Genomic DNA, 18615 nt, shown 5'->3' on the forward strand with positions numbered 1-18615 from the left:
AAATTGGTCAGTTTGGCTACCTATTTGTTTCTTGGCCACCTGTGTTTCATTGCATCATTAATGCATATACATTAGAGGTATGTAAAGGTCCAGAGCTGATTCTACATGTAACATTTATACCTGGAGTCTGGTGGTGTTGTCTCTCCACATGAGGACCAAAGAAGTGTCAGTGCCAGTAAAGCAGGCCATCAAGAGGATAAAAATCAGAATAAATCAATCACAGACACAGTGTGTCAAATTCAGCTGCAGAGCTGGATCACTCTGGTGAGCATATAAACTCATTTGCCAGTCTTGAGAACAGAGGGCAGGTTACTTAAAATGTAGATAAAAGATGTGTAGAGTTTTGGGACAAAGCTTAATGGACATGTAAAATGAAGATGAATCTATATCAGACTGATGAAATGAAGAATGTGTGGCATAAGAAAGAAGTTGCTCCTTATTTGGAGCATATTATGTCTGATTCACACGTCTCTGTTAATAGTGCTGCTGCTGAGTTCTGCAGCAAAGTGAATTCTTAAGTGCACAAAGTCAGATTAATTGTTTAACAGCCAGAGGAAGGTGCTTTGCCTTGCACTAGGTCCCATAATATATTTCTTCTCTGTGGTTTTTCATGGCTAAAAAGTTAAATTCTCTTGACTAGACAATGCAGGCATTTAACTTGAATCCCTCCGAGTGTGCATTTCACTTACTGAGGACAAGACTAAAGAAAAAGCTCCCCAAACTAACAAAAGGAAGAGGAGGTGGTAACAAGCCTAGCGTCACCATGTAACAAGCGTAGCATCACAAGGTAACAAGCCTAGCATTACTAGGTAAGACCAAAAACCTGGTGATGTCTAGGAGCAGCAAAGAATTTACAGCCAAATACACAAAATTACTTAATTTATTGTTCATTTGTCCAGTTAGTTTTGGCTGAAGTATCCCTGAAATGACTGTGTATAAAAACAACTTTTTGAAGTGCGTGCACTCTGAAACTGTACCTAATAGGCTGCCATACATTCCACAGTTATTTGTAAGTTGCAATCCACCACTACTGACATTCTGCACTTTAAACTCTTTTCATATCCAATGTGCTGGAGTACAGAGAGAAAATGACAACAGTGCTACTATCCCATTACACACAGATTGCATTGTACATGAATACCAATTTCTGTATTGTTACACCTCTTTTATAAAACAGACTAGGCCAAACAGGACAAGTAGCTTATATTAAGCCAGTATGGTTATTTTAGCATTTGTAGGTCAATTGTTTGTCATCATTTTGCCAAACGGGTTTGTCATGGGAGAAATGCCTTGAGAGACTTGAGGTGAAACAGTGGTGCCTCTGATGTTCTCATTTAAATCTATCAGCTCCACAGTCATTACTGAGATTCAATCACTTCAATCACTCTGAGTCTGTTTGAAAGAATTCTTTAAAACATGATTAATCACAGGTGAGTGTTGAACTTAGGTCAGTTCTGGCAGCCAGATGCTCAGGTAAGAAAAATAACAAAATGTCCTAGAGGTTTGCTAGATAATCTCTTGTAAAATGTATAGAGTAATTCAAACCACCCAAAGCTGGCTAAACAAATTAAAAACAACTATGACACCATCTTGCCTGTGGCAGCTGTTCTTGGGCCTGGTTTTCATCAGACAAGCATAAATCAAGAGAACTGATATTGCCTCTCTCTTCCAAACCAGTGTGCTGGCAGATATTGTGTTCCCAGTTTTCTGTGACATTCATAAATGGCTGTAGCATGGTCCTTTTCAAACACCCACTCATCATTTGTTGATTTGGTTTGAGTAAGACAGAGGTGGTAAGAGAGGCCTCAGACTTGATAATGTTGTAAAACTGAGATTTTGCCATTTCACTCCAAAATAGCTGTGGCCAGTGCTCAGAAAGAGTGAGAAATACAAATAGCCTCAAACGTCCATGTCCTTGCAGGCATGTCCTTGCACTGTCCTGATCCACCCTGTTCACTGCTGTCAGGATATTTTTTCAGTTGTACTGGGATGAACATTCTCATGGTACCTCTATATTAGCTCAACTCATTCCATGATGCCCTGTCATAATAATAGTGCCCACAACTCCTCGGTATTTGCATTGTTGAAAGCAATTACATTTCAGTGTAATTAATTGTGCATTCCCTGCTCACCATGTCAGCTTCAAATGGTGTTAAGTAATAAAATCATCTTTCTGTTTCTTTTCACAGCTTGCAACTATTAGAAGTGAATCCCGTTTAAAGCACCTTCTCCAGCGTTTTCCAAGTTACTGTCCTGAGTCTATGGTAAGATGAGCCACCTGTTCCTGTGTTTGAGCTCCAAATGGTGGTGCAAGCTGTTACCTTTGACACTGCAGCAAGTCTTAAACAGTGGCTCTGTGTTTGCCTTGCCCTCCTCTGATTTAGCCACATTGTGGTATCACCTTGTTGGAGTAAAAACTTATGAAAGATGAAGGCGGGAAAAGAGCTTCATGCCCTCCACCCTCACCCCTAATTACAAACCTGGAATGCTGGTATAAGAAATGTATAATTATAGTAGGCCTCTAATTAGCCCATGAGTAGAGAGCTTTATTTCATTTGTACATGTGTCCCGCACTAATTTGCCCAAATGAATTTAAATGGATTTTGGAAGTGGTTTACTGCCTAACAGAAGCATAGAGCCCAGAATGTGTCTTGGTGTTCCTCTCATTTATGTGTAATCCAAAGAGCCACACTGACCAGGAGGGGCATAAATGTGGTTGTGTTTGTAAGAGATCCAAAGCAATACTCAGAATTTACAACATTTTCTTCTCTACGAACAATATGTAAGCTTTGTGTTGATGTTTCTTCCCCTTTACAAACTAACTTCTGCCCTTCACAAATGATTGAAATAGACTTTGACAGGAGCCTTTTTTCTTCAGCAGCCAGGGAACATGAAGGAGTATTCACAGTGACGTGCAGCATGAGCCTCAGACAATATCCTGTTTATTCGGTTGATTGTCTTGTCAAAGCCCAGGAATTTGCCAGTATGGTCCGCTACTGTCAGCACACTCTCCATTTCACACAGAGGGCCACTGCCCTGAAAAGTTTAAGGCTGTCATCACATCACAAGCCTTTTTATGAGGTTTAATAATGTTGAGGTTCTCAGATTCAAACATTTTTAATTACATTGAGGTCATATTGAGAGGCACTCTGGAGCCCAGCTGAAATGTAAAAATACCATCCCTAACAAACAAACACACTGACGCCGAAGTCATGAGTGTTCGCTGAAGCTGTATTTTGCAGAGTGCATGTGGCCTTTCTGTTCCTTTTTGTGCCTTTGATAATGTAGGTTGCTATTGCAGGTTCTGTTCTATTCAGTCAGTTCAGTGTGTCAGACTTTGGACATTGAGTTCAGACTATTTTTCCTTGAGGTAATTAATCTGCAGATGGACTGTGAAAATGTAAATTAAGCTACAAGATGCTGCATTAAAGCTTGGGCATTGGCAGTAAAATGAGAGGCTTTCAGTTGTTAGAAAAATACATAAATCACTTTAATAGTAAAACCATGACATATTGACTGAGAGTGCAGCCTTTATATGTAGAAACAATCCCAAAAAATGTTTTTCCTATACATCACACATTTATATGATTATCTACATACAGAATATATGTAAGACCTTATTCCTAAAATCTAGTGCAAGAATATTTCAGCAATAAACCTCAAGAACATATCTTTTTTTAGCATTCAGATAATTTAAAATGGATGTCAGTGATGTCAAATGCTTCCTTTTGAGATTCAGACAGAGCAAAAAATCCCTGCCATTGACAGGACATTATATATATATATATATATATATATATATATATATATATATATATATATATATATATATATATATATATATATAAACACAAATCAAAACTATATATATATATATATAAACACAAATCAAAACTATATATATATATATATATATATATATAGAGAGAGAGAGAGAGAGAGAGAGAGAGAGAGAGAGAGAGAGAGGGAGAGAGCGCTAATTTTGTGACTTAATAATTACACTGTTAATTGCATTTTGAGACCATACAAAGAATGCATAAATATCTTAGAATTTACCCAGCACTACTTTACTGCTTTGTGTTTGAATATTATAGGTCGTTACTGGGCATTCTCATATGTTCTTCAGATGTGCTCAGCTTCAGTTTGAGCCAGCTCATTATCAGTAGTCTACTTCAAATTAAGATGGATTCACTTTATATGAAACCATTTTTGCAGTGTCATAAAATGTTTATGTAAAACTTTAAAATGTAACACTTGCATATGATGATTCTTTAACTAATATAGCTGTTGCTGTAACTAACAGTGCATTTATAACGATCATTGTGCATTTACTCTCTTCTGATGTGTGACTACGCTCTGTGAAATCTCTCAATACAGTCAGTATTCTGTTATTGGTGCCGTGTTCATACGCCCATATAATGTAATCTGGGTCTAAAATTTGTTTTTCTGTCGTGCAAAAATGTTAAAAATCCATTGTTTTTTCCTGTTTTCCCAAATTTCACTGATCATATGAATTATGAGATTGGTAAAAAGTTGAAAATCATAATTTGCTTTAAGTACGTATTGAATTGGTATTATAAGACAAATTCTCCTGTTATTGTAGGTTTTCTAAATTATGCTTCACTGTTGTCAAGCCACCTTTTATTCGTAGTCTAGGGTCAAAGAGCCAACACGGAGAGCACAGGGATACAAAACAAAAACACATGAAGGCAAATGGGAAAGTAGGCTATAACTAAGGCTAGGAAAACACTCAGGGCTAAACAAGACAGGCTAACAAAAATGAAGGCTTTGGAACACAGATTCAAGAAACAACCACAAAGAAACACATTCACAAATTCAATGAACAGCAAAAACACAGGGATCAAGACATGGTTTAAATACATGAACTTAACGAGGGACAGGCGTGGAAAATCAATCGAGGGGCGGAGAAAAGGGAGCTATGGCATAGAACTAAAAATCACAAGACAGCAAAAACACAGAACCCAGGAGGGACTGATTGTGACAATTTGGACGAAAAAAGTATGTGGGACCAAATGTATCAGATTATAAACATGTTTTATTTATCATATGATGTGATGGGGTGATTTTCAAAAATGCCATTTACTTTTTCCATAGAGAAAATCCCTTTAGACCTGGAGTTCCTAATATGGGCATGACACATCCTGTATGATGCACAACAATACTGGTCCATTTTCTATGGGAAGCATTAATTGCATTATAGGCCACCTCAAAATCAGTTGCGGTGTGGGAAAAAAGTTAAGCCAAGTTCAAGTTTATGTTGATGAAGCCATCAAACATGATGGGCACAGAAACATATGGATGAAAAGTTAATATTAGCAGTTTCCTGTTTCTCCCAGCTATACAGTGCTTCTGCACTGAACTGTAGAATAAAAAACAGGGAGGAGATTTCAGAAATGGTCAGTGTCACTGGTGGTTTGAAGTCAACTGTATGTCATTTTATTAATAAACTCTACCATTTAAAATCAGAATGTACTCTCTCATTACGCTATGCATTATGCTGTTAAAACAATGATTCAATATTCCTATTATACAAAACTGTTGTTCCTCAAAAATGAAAAACTCTAGCAGAAAGAAACTTGATTTGTTGCTAACAGAGTTTTAATCATGTAAATAGCTGATTTTTTGTAAGATTATTTGTACCTGCCCCTCAGCAGCAAACTGGAAGGGGGCAAAGATTATATCCACTGCATGGGATAGAATAATCATTGGTGTATGACTACAGGTAACTGTGGTTCAGCTATTAGATATAAAGCTAGCTTTAAGTAACAATTTCTACTTACATTTTTGGGAAAATACAGTAAAATATATAATTAATCATTCAGAAAATAACCTAAGGTTCTGATATTGACTTTGTGATTATAAATTCCTGAATTAAAGAATCAAGCATCTGTCACTTTAAAACCAAGAATTTGGCAAATAAATAATTAAATCTATTTTAATTACGTTGAATGCTGAAAATATATAAATATTGAGGCTTAGCATTATAATGTTTATTTAGTAAAAACAGATTAGGCACAAAATACTGTAATGAGTACCCCTTCATGTAATTTTTAATTTCTTCAATTGGACGTCTTAAGGAGGGTTCAATAAAAATACTGAAAGATTTGCATAGTACTAATAAATGTCTTGGACTAAAAGTTGGACTAAAGGTTCTTCAGTTTAAATATTAGTCCATGAAAGTAGAAAATCAGCTGGTTGGTGTGTATCTCTAATACTTCATAAAATCTTGCTTTCCTTTTTTGCAGAATGAGCTTTGGAACTGTATCAACTCTACATTACCTGGTAAGATGCGCTGCCAGAGTTGCTCACAGGGATGTGTAGGGGTGTTGGCTAAGCCTACTTGTCTTCTCTGCCCTGTACAAGAATAAGAGAGAATTTAGACTGTCTGAAAACATAATGCCTCGCAGATGCAACAATACCATAACTCATATCAATCAGAGTCCATCTATGAATATCCATTAAAGGTATGATCCATTGCTTTGAGATATGAAAAGAACTGGGCCTGAACACAGTACATTAAAAACATGTTAAGCAGGATGTTTGTTGAGATTGATGATTTGGCCATAACTGTGTTGCTGAGGCTCATAAGTGATATGTATTTATAACACTATAAATTCCAGCAGCATGTTGGTTTGAAAGGCTTCACAATGACTCTATGATGAAATCGATAGAACGGCATTCTGGCACTTTCGCCTCTCTTCTCAGTTTTTTGTCATTGGCCATTTTTAGGGGCCTCTAGGAAGTCTGATGGATGGGTTGGTCTGGGGTGCTGTGAACTGGCCATCTCCGTAGAGTGTCGCAGAGAGTGCAAACAGGTAAGCACTTCAGCAGCTTAGTCTGGGAAAGGTCTTAAGTGCTATTACACTATGCAGCCTATACTTCTTCTAGACAGAGACAGCTCATTCAACGCAACATCCAGTTCAGAACTTTGTCTGTTTTTTATAATGCCGTGCAGACTGACAGTTATATTTATAGTCTCATATAATTCTCTGTGATTTTTGATTTCAGTTCTGTGTCTCGTTCTCTGACCTCTAATGTTGAACATTAACATTACTTTATGGCTTTCTTTCCAGGCATCTTCTAAAAACGATATCATAAAATTATGCAAAAAAGACACAGAGGTAAGTCTGTAGAACAAGAGGATATATGTTTAAAGATTTTTGATTTAAAAAAAATATAACAGTGAATGTAACAGGTAACAACAAACCTTGAGGGAGAAAGTGGCTTTTAATATTTCAAACCTGTAGTATGTGAAAACCCTTCCCACCTTTCTAGAGTGGAAGCATCTGCAGGTCTACTCATGGTTATTCCTAGACTTAAAATGTCTTCCTAGATGTCTCTGTATATGTTTGTTTTTACATAGATTAAAATGCAGTTAACTAATTAGAATACGTTATAATAAGAATAAGAGTCTCTTATGACTAGCACTGACTTTTAATTTATTTGTTTGACTTGAAGGTTTATCACTAGTGGCCCTATTGCATGAAATTTAACAAACATTATTTGACTCAAAATTATTGCTGCAGTTATGGAAAGTCTATTTCCAGTATGTATCTCCAAGTCTCTCCTAACCCTCCCCATGTTTTTCTTTCCTATCAGTTGAATGCTGGAATGATATAATTTATGGCTCAGACTGGATATGACATATAATGCTACGTGTTCTGATCTTATAAGGCTGGAATTTAGGTATCTGAATATTAGTAGAAATGGGAAGTAAACATTAATTTGGTAAAGCAACTCTTCAAGTTTTCCTTTGCAGAACTCAGTCTAGCATGTAACTGCATGCTGCTGTATGCCAGCATTTCTTCTCTACCCCCCGACCCTCCCCCCTTTTAATCTGTCTCACCTCCTCCGTCCAAACAAACAAACCAGCAGGCATAATGGTCGGTTTGGAGCAGACTCCCAACTGCTTTCAGGCCTGTGCTGCTTTCATCTCACGCCATCCACTTTACGAGGAGCTTTGGTCCCAGCCATAGCCTGCAACAATGATGGCTAATATGAAGCACTAGCAAGAACCCTAAGATTGTTGTCTGTGATTATTTCAAAGTAAGGTGTTCATAACCAAAAAGGGCATGTTGTAAGACCAGAGTGATCATGTTATGCGAACTTTAAGCTCTCGGTCACTAATCTTATTAGTTATTGTCAGAGATGAAATAAGAACAGGTTGTAGATGTTCAAAGAAGGAGTATGTGGAAAGATCATGAGCACATGGTTTAGATCTTAATATGAGTTTATTTTTTGTACAAAATAATGTGATAGGAGGTTTCACATATGAGGGAAGTAGTCACGGAGAAAGCAAAGAGCTGTTTGAACAGTCTCCAAATATTTTAGCCGCTTATCCTTTGATGTTGACATACTCCAAAGCAAAGAAAACTTGTTAAATATAGCAGTGCCAAAAGAGACAAATAAAGGAACTGTTTTTACTATTGAAGATGTTGTAACAGTTTCTTAGTTGATGTCTAGGATTGGCTGTATTTAACAGTTTTGCTTGGTGTCCAAGATGATCTGTATTTAAAATGTTCTTCGCTGATGTCCAGGATTGACTGTATTTAACATGTTCTTGCTTGGTGTCCAGAATGGTCTGTATTTAACATGTTCTTTTTATTCTGCAGAAACCCCTCTACAGCTGTATTACCAAAAATGAAAGTAAGCACAGATATTTCTTAAAATACAGAATGAAACATACATGAACATGCCATGGAAAACTACAAAGGCTGCTCTTATCAGTATCAGACAGTTATTTTGCATATTGCCAGTTTAATAAGAATGTATTATTTACACTGTTGTGTGAGTTCTACCCAGTTTAACTTGTGTGAAAAGGAAATTCAACACCATTCTGCTTGGCATTTCTTGTTTATATGCCTGCCAGGCAGGGTCATGACTTCCATCTTGCTGAAATTCAGCCTTCCATTGAGTTCACCAATGAAGGAGATGCTTATTTGTGTTCATATGTGAGAGTACTACCCTGAAGACACTGTCAGTCACGATTTCCAAAGTCTGGATACCCAAACATGTAGCCTTTGGCATAATGGCACAGCTTGTAGGTTGAATGATCTGAGGTGTCACGTGCAAACATGCATTCTTGCATATTTACATTTAGATTTTATATTTATGGTATTTGTGAAGTCCAAGCTTTGGGGATCTGATCATGAGCTATGCATTTACACTGCCCTTTACACTCAGCCTGGGTAGTGGGAGCTCATTGGTTAAGGTACTTGACTTGTAATTGGAAGGTTGTTGGTTAAAGCCCCATCATTGTTGGTCCCCTGAGCAAGGTCCTTAACCCTTAATTGCTCAAGATGTACTCAATCATAATTGTAAGCTGCTTTGGATAAAAGTGTCAGCTAAATGCTGTAAATGTCTCTCAGTGGGATCAGTCTGCTGCAGCTATGCGGGGAGACACACTAACTGTCGTGAGTACTGCCAGGCCATCTTCCGTACGGACTCCTCACCCACCATCTCCCAGATCAACACTGTCAAGGAGTACTGCCAGAGTGTCAGTCCACAGCTCATCAGCTGTGTGGCCAACTACACCAAATCCTACCCAACCAAGAGCCCCATTGACAGTGAGCACACTTCCTACACCTTTACTGTGCAGTCACAATGCATTGACCTAAAAAGAACACTTATATAGCTCATATGAGCCCACTGTACCCAGGGGTGACGTATGTGAACTTTGTAGTAGTGGGTTTACCACCAGTAGAATGATTTTTCCATGCAGTATGTTGCTGCTCTTCATATCATTATGTTATTACAGAAACATTTTGCTGCCTATATTACATTTGATTAAAGAAACACATAAACTGCATCAAGGCTAAACATGCCGTGTTCAGAAACCTTTGTATGAAATGTTTGTTAACTGAACTTTAGATTCATTTTTTCCCGCAATACCGGTGGATTTGTGCTTGTTCATGGTGTTGTCCTGCCTGCCCATGACCTGTACATGACCTGTGCGTGACCTGCCCATAACCTGCATGTGACCTGCACATGACTGTGTGTGCTGCAATAGGCCTCTACTGCTGCGACCGTGCAGCGGAGACGCATTGCCAGACAGCGTGTAAGCGCATCCTACGCACCATGACCACCGAGCACGAGATCATGGAGGGCCTGATCGCCGAGTGTGGCAGCCAGCCCCTCCCCCAGGACCCGCTATGGCAGTGTTTCCTGGGTAGCGCTCACCCCCCTGCCAAAAGCGACCCAGAGACCTCACCCACAGCCAAGATGGACTGCGCTAAGCTCCACTGCTGTTCCAAAGCTAATACCTCACTCTGCAGGTCAGTTCACTGTCACTTTGTGCCAGTAGGGGTCATTCAGAGTGAAGTAAATCTTTTAGCTATTCAGCCTGTAGCTTGTGCTAAAAAAAATAAATTAATTAAAAGTAGGTGGCTCAGTATTTATGATCAAAGAAGTTGGTAATGGAGGCATTTGGTTTTCCTGTGACAGCAGCAGCATTTTTCTTTAAGGCTTTTTGTTGGCATACTCTTTTAGGGCTTTAGATCTCAGTGATGGATGGAATGCCAGTGAAAGAGTTCATTGCCAAAGTGCATAATGCAAAAAATGTAATAGTTACAGTTTACCCAGACAGATATGTTTGTGAATCTGAATGCAGTTTATTTGGTGCCTCCTCAACAGAAACATGTGCCAGGAGATCAGCACCAACTGGGGCACTCAGACATGGCAGGAGTTTGACCAGCTGTGTGAGTACAGCCCCGTGGAGACAGACCTCATCACCTGTCTGGCAGACGTGAGGGAACCATGCCAGCTGGGCTGCAAGGACCTCACCTACTGCACCAACTTCAACAACAGGTGAGAAATCAACAAAAAGAATCACAAGCTTGGCTGATTAAAACCAGAGCTTTTGAGGGCACTGTACCTCACATTTGTGTGATTTATGCACTAAACTCACTTTTGGGCAAGTTATTTCTAAGTGGAATAACGTGAGCGAGGGGGATATACTGAACTGTATTGTGGAGGTCCTCCAGGACTAGAGATTAACTGCTATGACTGTCCCTAACATCACTCTTCTATTCAACCACTGGATACTTCTCCTTTAGAAGTAGATCCCCAGACTCCACCGTCTGACCTACAAACACAATAGCTGCATCTGAAACTGTGCCTTGTTCACTATCACCTACATGTAAATATATGGCTCGCTACATATAGCAGTATTATAGGAAACAGAATAAGTCAAAGGCAGTAAATAATTTCTGACACTCAGTACTGCTCAACAGCAGATTGCGTCACATATACAAAACATCATACCCCAGTCTATTGTAACATAATATTGTAACATCAGTCCATTGTAACAAGCTTGACACCATGCCAGACATGAGGATTACGCTTGCCACATTTTCACCTGTCCCTGCAGTAATGGAAACAATCAGTTGGCTCAGTAGCTAACTGGCTAGCTAACTCATCAAAAATATTTTTAGTACAAAATTATTGGCCTGAAAGCTATTCAAATCTAGTTATCTATAAACTCAGCCTATGTGAATACAGAACAAACTTTGAAAAACTGAAAGCATTTCTTCAGTTAATCTGCTACTTACATTTGGGGTCTCAGAAGATGTCGCCATCATCCCTCGTCTCTTGTCAGAAAAACTGTGTGAAACCAAAACAACTTGGTGCATTATGGATATTCCTTTCTTGCTAGGGTACATATGTTGTACATTACTTAATGCAGTGCATTGTGGGATTATTATAGAGCACTGGATATCCTGCATGTTTTCAGACACCACTACAAGATGGGGGAACCACAGAGTAGTACACTGTATAGTGAAACATGACGCAGTGTCAGTCACAGCTACTATATAGTTCTTATCCATGCTGTTGTCTTATGGCACGGCTCAAAAGTTACATTTCAAATACTTAGATTCAATAAAGTTCTTATATTTAGGAATGCTGTGTATAAAAATGTATAGTCATTTTCCCAATCAGTATTTACTGTGCCATGATCTGTCTGTTCTCAAGCCAGTTGTGATCTTTGCCTCTGCTGTAGGTCTGCATGGTTTGATTTATTTTGGCAGGAGTGGTGCAGCATTGCTTTAGGGTCAGAAAGGCATAGAGCAGTTCGATTCCTTCCTTTGCTAAACTGTTTGTGGGTTCACATGCACTCCCCATTGCTCAGCACACCAGTCCCAATGGAGACTCCACACAGTTTGAGGGCAGGAGTCTTAGCCATGTAAAACAATGACTGTGGTTACTTAGTGAGGTTGCAGCAGTGTCTTTATGTTCATGGTTAGTTGATGAAATATGTTAAAGTGTAAGACCCTTGTGAGTTTTGTTTCAAATGTGGCTTGGTGAACATTACACTCTCATGTGTTCTAATACAGACATAATATCAGTCCTTGTTTGGACTGGAAACACATGTAAGACATGACCATAGGAGACAGAAGACGCAGAGTAATTAAAGGACCATTAAACCAGCAGACAGTTTTTCCTGTGTTTCTATTATTTGCTGACACTTTTAATCAGCAGCCCCACCAATTTGACATTTTGACCATAATGTCACACCATAAATACAAAGAAGGATTTCTGATTTTCATTGGTTCAAATCTGATCACATATGTTCTATTGGCATAAATGACTGTATTTTATATAATTATCATAGTAAATTAATTTAAGCGCTTTCATGTTTGTGCCCTTCTGAGCCACTTAAAAGTCAATCAATTTGTCCTTATCTTAATGCTTTGTTACGAATTACAGAAAAGCTACTTGAACTATAGTAACTAGAAATTCTTGAAAAATTGCTTATAGTGGAAAGAGGTAGTTTAACCTTGAACAAGACCACCATCATCAATAGGCAGAATAATGTCATGATAAGATAAATAAGATAAATTGTATTGCATTAACGTAAATATTATGACAGATTTTTTTGCTTTCTTGTTAGGATATTTTTTTTAGTCCACCTAAAGCTGTGGAGGAATTTAATGCAATCTGAAGTATTCTGAGTATTGTTTAGACTGGATGAGGGCAATGAATCTCCCTCTAGATAATGGCACCCTTGCTTGTATGATGGGATTCAAAGGTCAGGCAAACAAACCCTAGCTTTGATTTCCTTTGAAGGCTTTCTAGGGCAGGCTGCACTGGTGGGCACCCCTGTAGATTTCAAAAGCTGTTCGTGTCCCACCCCATGGGCAACTTGGCCATGGCGCAGAATGCAAACAGAGCACAAAGTGTTGGGGACAAATGTGATCCTGAGTGTTGGGTATGCCTGCAGTGCTGCATTCTTCCCCTGATGCCTGTGGCAGCAAGTGTGAGGGCCATGCTGTGGACTTCACCACAGCTCCATTAAGTGCAGCCTCCACCATGGCCTCTTGATGACACAAGGTGAATGTGTGCAGAGTGACCCTACTCTGGTAGATATCATCTTCAGCACTGCAGAAGGCTGCCTGAGTGCACACCACCCCTAGGGACAGGAAATGGTCATGGAAAGGAAGTCTCAGGCAAAGTTGTATTTAAATGTTAGAGGAGCAGTGGGTGGAGTTCAACGATATGATCATCTGTGGTCTGTTAATTGGAATGTTTCCTTAAATTTATAAAGTTTGTAACTTTAACACACAAATGATCGAAACCATAACACAAGAAGTACACTCTTTAAGTTGTAGGCTTTTGCCTGTAGAACAGTTTAATTTGTACAGGCATCTTGCATTAGCAGATAATTTTGGGTTGGAAGAATTTGAGCTGTTCACAGGGTCAAGGTCACCATGGGGTCAGCCTCTCAATAAAATGAGTCTGGGCCTCTCCTGTCAGCTATCAGTGCTCTCCTGCCCACCCCGTGCTTGTCAAAAATTAGATGAGCCTCCGGGGTCAAAAACAACATAAACAAACCAATCTCTGACCAAGGATAAGTCTCTGATCGCCCTCAGCAACTTCAATCAACAAGACCCCCAGGCCACCCCACCCCAGCCCTCTGCACCTTCAGGAAAGGAGCTTCCTCTGGTGGATCATTAACGGAACTGGTTCCACATCTGCCGTAGGTTTCCTCAGGAAGTCCTCCAGTGAGTGGTGTGCGGCTAGGGGGCACGTTTCAACTCTGACGAGTGGTAGTAAACAGTAGCAGCCTGGAGTGGGACATTAGCAAGGACTATGCACCAGGACTCAGAGGGTGTTCCAAAAACATGCTTTGAATTACAACTAAAGACACTCTGTTTCAGTGAGGGTTTGTGCCATGATCTGCTACAATGTTAGGGAATGTATTCCTTTAACTTTGTATGTTTTGGTTTTTCTGTCTGGAAGGTTCTGTAAAATTCTGGTAACACAAGAGCCTGTGTTTGTCCTACCTCTCTTTCTTTCTATATTTATTTCTCCATTTGCCTCTCTGTCTCTCTCTCTCTGAAAATTCTGAACATATCTCTCATATCTTCAGGCCAACTGAGCTCTTCCGGAGCTGCAACATTCAATCAGATCAGGGTGCAATGAATGACATCAAACTGTGGTCCAATGGAACCATCAAGATGCCTTTGATGAACATTCCAGTTCGAGACATCCGGAAGTGTCGGCCAGAGATGTGGAAGGCCGTGGCCTGTGTGCTGCAGATTAAGCCCTGCTACAGCAAATCCAGAGGCAGCGTCATCTGCAAGTATGTAATGTATTGCTTTTCATTCTTATCACTCATTGGCTTAGTCTTTCATTGTCTTTTCTAGTCACTTGCAGATTGTTAGAAGCCTCCATTGTAATTTAAATAGAATAATGACTTATGTTTTCATTTGAACAAAAGTTAATTTTTTAAAGTTGTAATCCTATACTAATTATTACTTAATCACATAATTACTTAATTTGTTTTGTTATAAACACCATACCATTGTGTCCAGGGCCCAATCTCCATGTGGTCCAAAATTTAGTACTATCTTTGTGGTTGCTTGCTACGTGACTCTTTGACTTGAAACACCGCTACATACCAATCAAGTGACAGAAAAGCACTTAGGAGCAGACAACAAGGTCTTGGCTCAGTGCAGTGTTGTCTTGATAGCCTAACAGATTCATTTGCACACACATATTCATGCACACTCATGTGCAAGAGTGCTCCGCTCACTGCGCCATTTGCATTTATCACACCTGTATTTACACTTGGAGTTAAAGCTCGCCTCATTGGCGCTCAGCAGACCGCCCACAGTACACACGTGCACTCCAGGATTGTAAGGATTAGTCCTTCTCACGCAACTCTGCTGGCGATTGTTTTGGAATGATGTCTCCCTGGTCTTTGATGAGATCCACCCTGACTCCAGCAGCTTGGGACAAAAGCCTGTGTCAGTGAGTGATGGTAGGGTGTGACCTCATGCACATTCATCAGCATCTCTCATCTGTCCTGTCCCAGCATGCATCAGTGTTTGTGCTCAGAGAAGGCACTTAACATTTGATTCAGGATGTTGTATACAGTCACATTTTCTTACATGCTGGAGTTTTGTCAGATTCCATTCACAGGCTTGGGCTTTGCAGTCCTGATTCAGAAATCTACCCAGCATTCAGATTTCTGAGTCAGAAATCTACCCAGATTCCATTTCAGGTGATGCATTTTAGTCTTTGTTAGTAGACACGTCCTCTATGTCTGCAAATTTGTCCAGTTTCACCTTTCTTTATTGAAGCTGACAACAAAATAAGTGAAGAGTGTAGGGTTTTTCAGCCCTCACATAGTTGGCTTGATTCCATGAATTCCAGATGTGTTTGAAGACTGCAGAGGTATGTTGTTCCAGTGCCTGACTGTGAGTAAAGAAACAAAGCAGTAAGCATTATTGTGGCAGTGTAGGTGAATGGGAGAAAAACCAGCAGACCAACAGCCAAGATCGGAAATGAAACCCTGGGGTTTCAGAGTTGTTGAGTCAGACTGCAAATGCCATGAAATAGTGACAGCTGAAAACATGAGAGAAGAAAGGGCTTCAACTGCTCTGGTCTGTTTCCATCCATGATGCTTTTTTATGGTGTATACAGTCAACAAGAAATAGGCTTTCGTGTGATCCATCTGAGGTTAATGGAGCATGGATGTTTGTCTTGAGCACAGGCTGGCACATGCACAGAGAAGTGGTGTGTTTCCATTCAATGAAGTTAAAACATGAATTGAAGCTTATACTATAGATTTTGCAAGTATTTTTAATATCTAATACCCTTGCTTGTATGAAGACTTGTCTCATGCATTAGATCTGCAGAATTGGTTAGACATGTGTGAACATGAGTGAAGCCAGAGTCTTTTAGACTGATGATGTCATTAGGATCCTGCATTTGTACCCTCAGATCCGACTGTGTGGACATTCTGACCCACTGCGGTGACTTCACCCGCTTCCCAGAAGGGCAGACCCCAGAGCGTATCTGCGATCTTCTGTCCCCTACTGATGACCTGGAGCGATGCATCCCTCTCCAAAGATACCTCAGTGAGTCACTCATATTATGCAACTATAGTGCTTTTTTGTTTGTTTAGTAACCATGAATTTAACATGTTTGTGGAATCTCTTTGCTGGTCCCAGCTGCCAGTCCTTTCCAGAACATCATCGAGGAGGTAATTCACCCCTGCAATCCCAACCCGTGTCCCAGCAACCATCTGTGTGAAGTGAACAGGAAAGGTTGCCATCAAGGACAAGACTGCCTGCCTTACTTCTGTGTGCCAGGTACACTACAGCTCATTCAAGCTTTTACATTAGCTGTCACTACTTGGTTAAGATGATGTTTTTTTGGTTTTTTTTGTAAACTGATATCTCTGGTGGCAGGATGCAAACTGGGCGAGGCCTCCGAGTTCTTGGTGCATGTGGAGGCACGAATTCAGGTGCCCCTACGAAGCGGTCAGGCAGGCTGCTATGAGGTGTGTACCTGCGGGCAGAGTGGCAGGTTGGAGAACTGCTCCGAGATGCCCTGTGTCGACACCACAAAGTCCTGCGTTGTTGGAGGACAGAGGAAAAGTGAGACACACAAGTTTTCCATCATATACTTGCTTGTAGTCTCATGTGGTTCTGATGTATTACCTAGCCAGGGAATTTTGTTAAGATGGTGACTGATTTCTAAAAAATTACTGTGTAATTGTTTAGGGAGAGCAGTTTTAATTAATCTGAAAATGATTAAACAATAGCTTTAAAAAAAAAAGAAAAGAAAAAGGAATAGAACATTTAGATGCTTAAACATGAAACATCACGACAAGTTTGTTTGCTATGTCTGTTGCAGTAAATATTTGTTGTGCTTTCTGGCATTTGATGAAAAAAACTGCAAGAGCTATACCAAACCCAGACCCCATCCCTCTCCTGCATCTGTAAGCATGTCAGCGCAAACCACTGCATTAAGCAAAGAAAGTAAAATCCACCACATGTTGGAATTTCCTTCCTGTGATCTCTCTCTGGGCAGCATGAAATGTCACTAAGCAGATTGTAAAGGGACTATCCTCTCCTCGTCACAAGCCTAGCAGTGCTGAAAATCAATGTGATTCACGCATTCATCAGCCGTGAACTGAGAGACCTGCTCCTTTTGTGACTGCCACCTTGTGGTCTGGTGCTGTTGGCAACAATAGCTGAAATGTGTAACTTTGTAAATTTGTATCTAGAAATACCAGTAATAATCACAATTTCACACAATAAAGGTTATAGCTGAAAACTATATGTGTTGCCATAAAAGCAAGGAGGTGCTTAAGATAAGTATGCAAGTATCACAAATATTAAGCCTCTTGTGATTCAATTGTTTTACCATTACAGAGGCTCATAAATAGTTTTTTTTTTGTAAACCTTTTGCATTTTGCGTTTCGGTTTGAAGCTGAATGAGTTTATTATTTTTTTCTTTCATGTTTATTTTTATTCCACTTCTAAGGGGGTCGGCCATTTTGGGCTTATTTGAGACAGATGTGGTTTGCTTAAGAGAGGAGGCTTAGGCTGGCTTCAAGAGTGTTAAGTAAGGAAAATAAAGAATAAAAGTCTTTTAATGTTTGTCTGTTTCTAAGGGAGAGGTTGTGTGGATTGCCAAACAACGCTCTAAGTCTGTAGAATTGAAAGGAAACATAGTACTATTATGAGAGAGTATGGAGTGACTGTCCATAAAGCTGTACAGAGACTGAGCATTCAGCTTTACAGGGACATGAAGGACAGGGATGTTTACTCTTTGTGCTAAAGTATTTTATCTTGTGCAGTTAGCACTTTGCTAGCCTAGATAAAATTTAAGAAAACATATTAGAACAAGTTTTATATAACAGTAATACCATTATAAAATAATTCCAATGTATACCAATGTAATACCTGTAGTATTTTAAAATGAATTTTTAAAAAAGGTAACCCTGAGCGGTGCTCAAAACTTACACTGTATTCATGAAAAATAGAAATGAGAAATTAAAAACAGACAAATAACACATGAAACTCTCAGGGATGCAAACTATTACTGATTATGCTGGTCTATATCTTGTAGGTCATGGTGCATCTTTCAGGGTGGACTGTCACTCCTGCTTCTGCTACGCAGGTGAAACCATCTGTACCTTTCGCCAGTGTCCTAGTTTTGAGAACTCTGATGAAGACCGCTCCCTCTTCACAGGTGACTGTGTGTGCATGTGTGTGTGTTATGGCTTGTTTTAGCTGCCTTATCAAACACTGAGCACTTACACTCACTAATTTCTTTCTATCTTTCTTTCTTTCTCTC

At 39.6% G+C, this 18615-nt stretch overlaps 1 protein-coding gene across 1 annotated transcript in view; it reads left to right on the forward strand.

Moving 5' to 3' along the window:
- Positions 1 to 18615, forward strand: part of reck (reversion-inducing-cysteine-rich protein with kazal motifs) — a 41999-nt gene that overhangs the window by 13733 nt on the left and 9651 nt on the right. The window contains exons 3-15 of the mRNA XM_027002961.2: positions 2190 to 2264; positions 6267 to 6303; positions 6751 to 6836; positions 7095 to 7142; positions 8634 to 8667; positions 9390 to 9587; positions 10031 to 10295; positions 10654 to 10827; positions 14390 to 14602; positions 16249 to 16385; positions 16479 to 16619; positions 16719 to 16907; positions 18388 to 18510. Of these exons, the coding sequence (XP_026858762.2) occupies positions 2190 to 2264; positions 6267 to 6303; positions 6751 to 6836; positions 7095 to 7142; positions 8634 to 8667; positions 9390 to 9587; positions 10031 to 10295; positions 10654 to 10827; positions 14390 to 14602; positions 16249 to 16385; positions 16479 to 16619; positions 16719 to 16907; positions 18388 to 18510 (1720 nt within the window). The remainder of the gene's footprint in view (positions 1 to 2189; positions 2265 to 6266; positions 6304 to 6750; positions 6837 to 7094; positions 7143 to 8633; positions 8668 to 9389; positions 9588 to 10030; positions 10296 to 10653; positions 10828 to 14389; positions 14603 to 16248; positions 16386 to 16478; positions 16620 to 16718; positions 16908 to 18387; positions 18511 to 18615) is intronic.

Source organism: Electrophorus electricus, chromosome 10 (assembly GCF_013358815.1).
Source record: "Electrophorus electricus isolate fEleEle1 chromosome 10, fEleEle1.pri, whole genome shotgun sequence".
NCBI classification, from domain to species: domain Eukaryota; kingdom Metazoa; phylum Chordata; class Actinopteri; order Gymnotiformes; family Gymnotidae; genus Electrophorus; species Electrophorus electricus.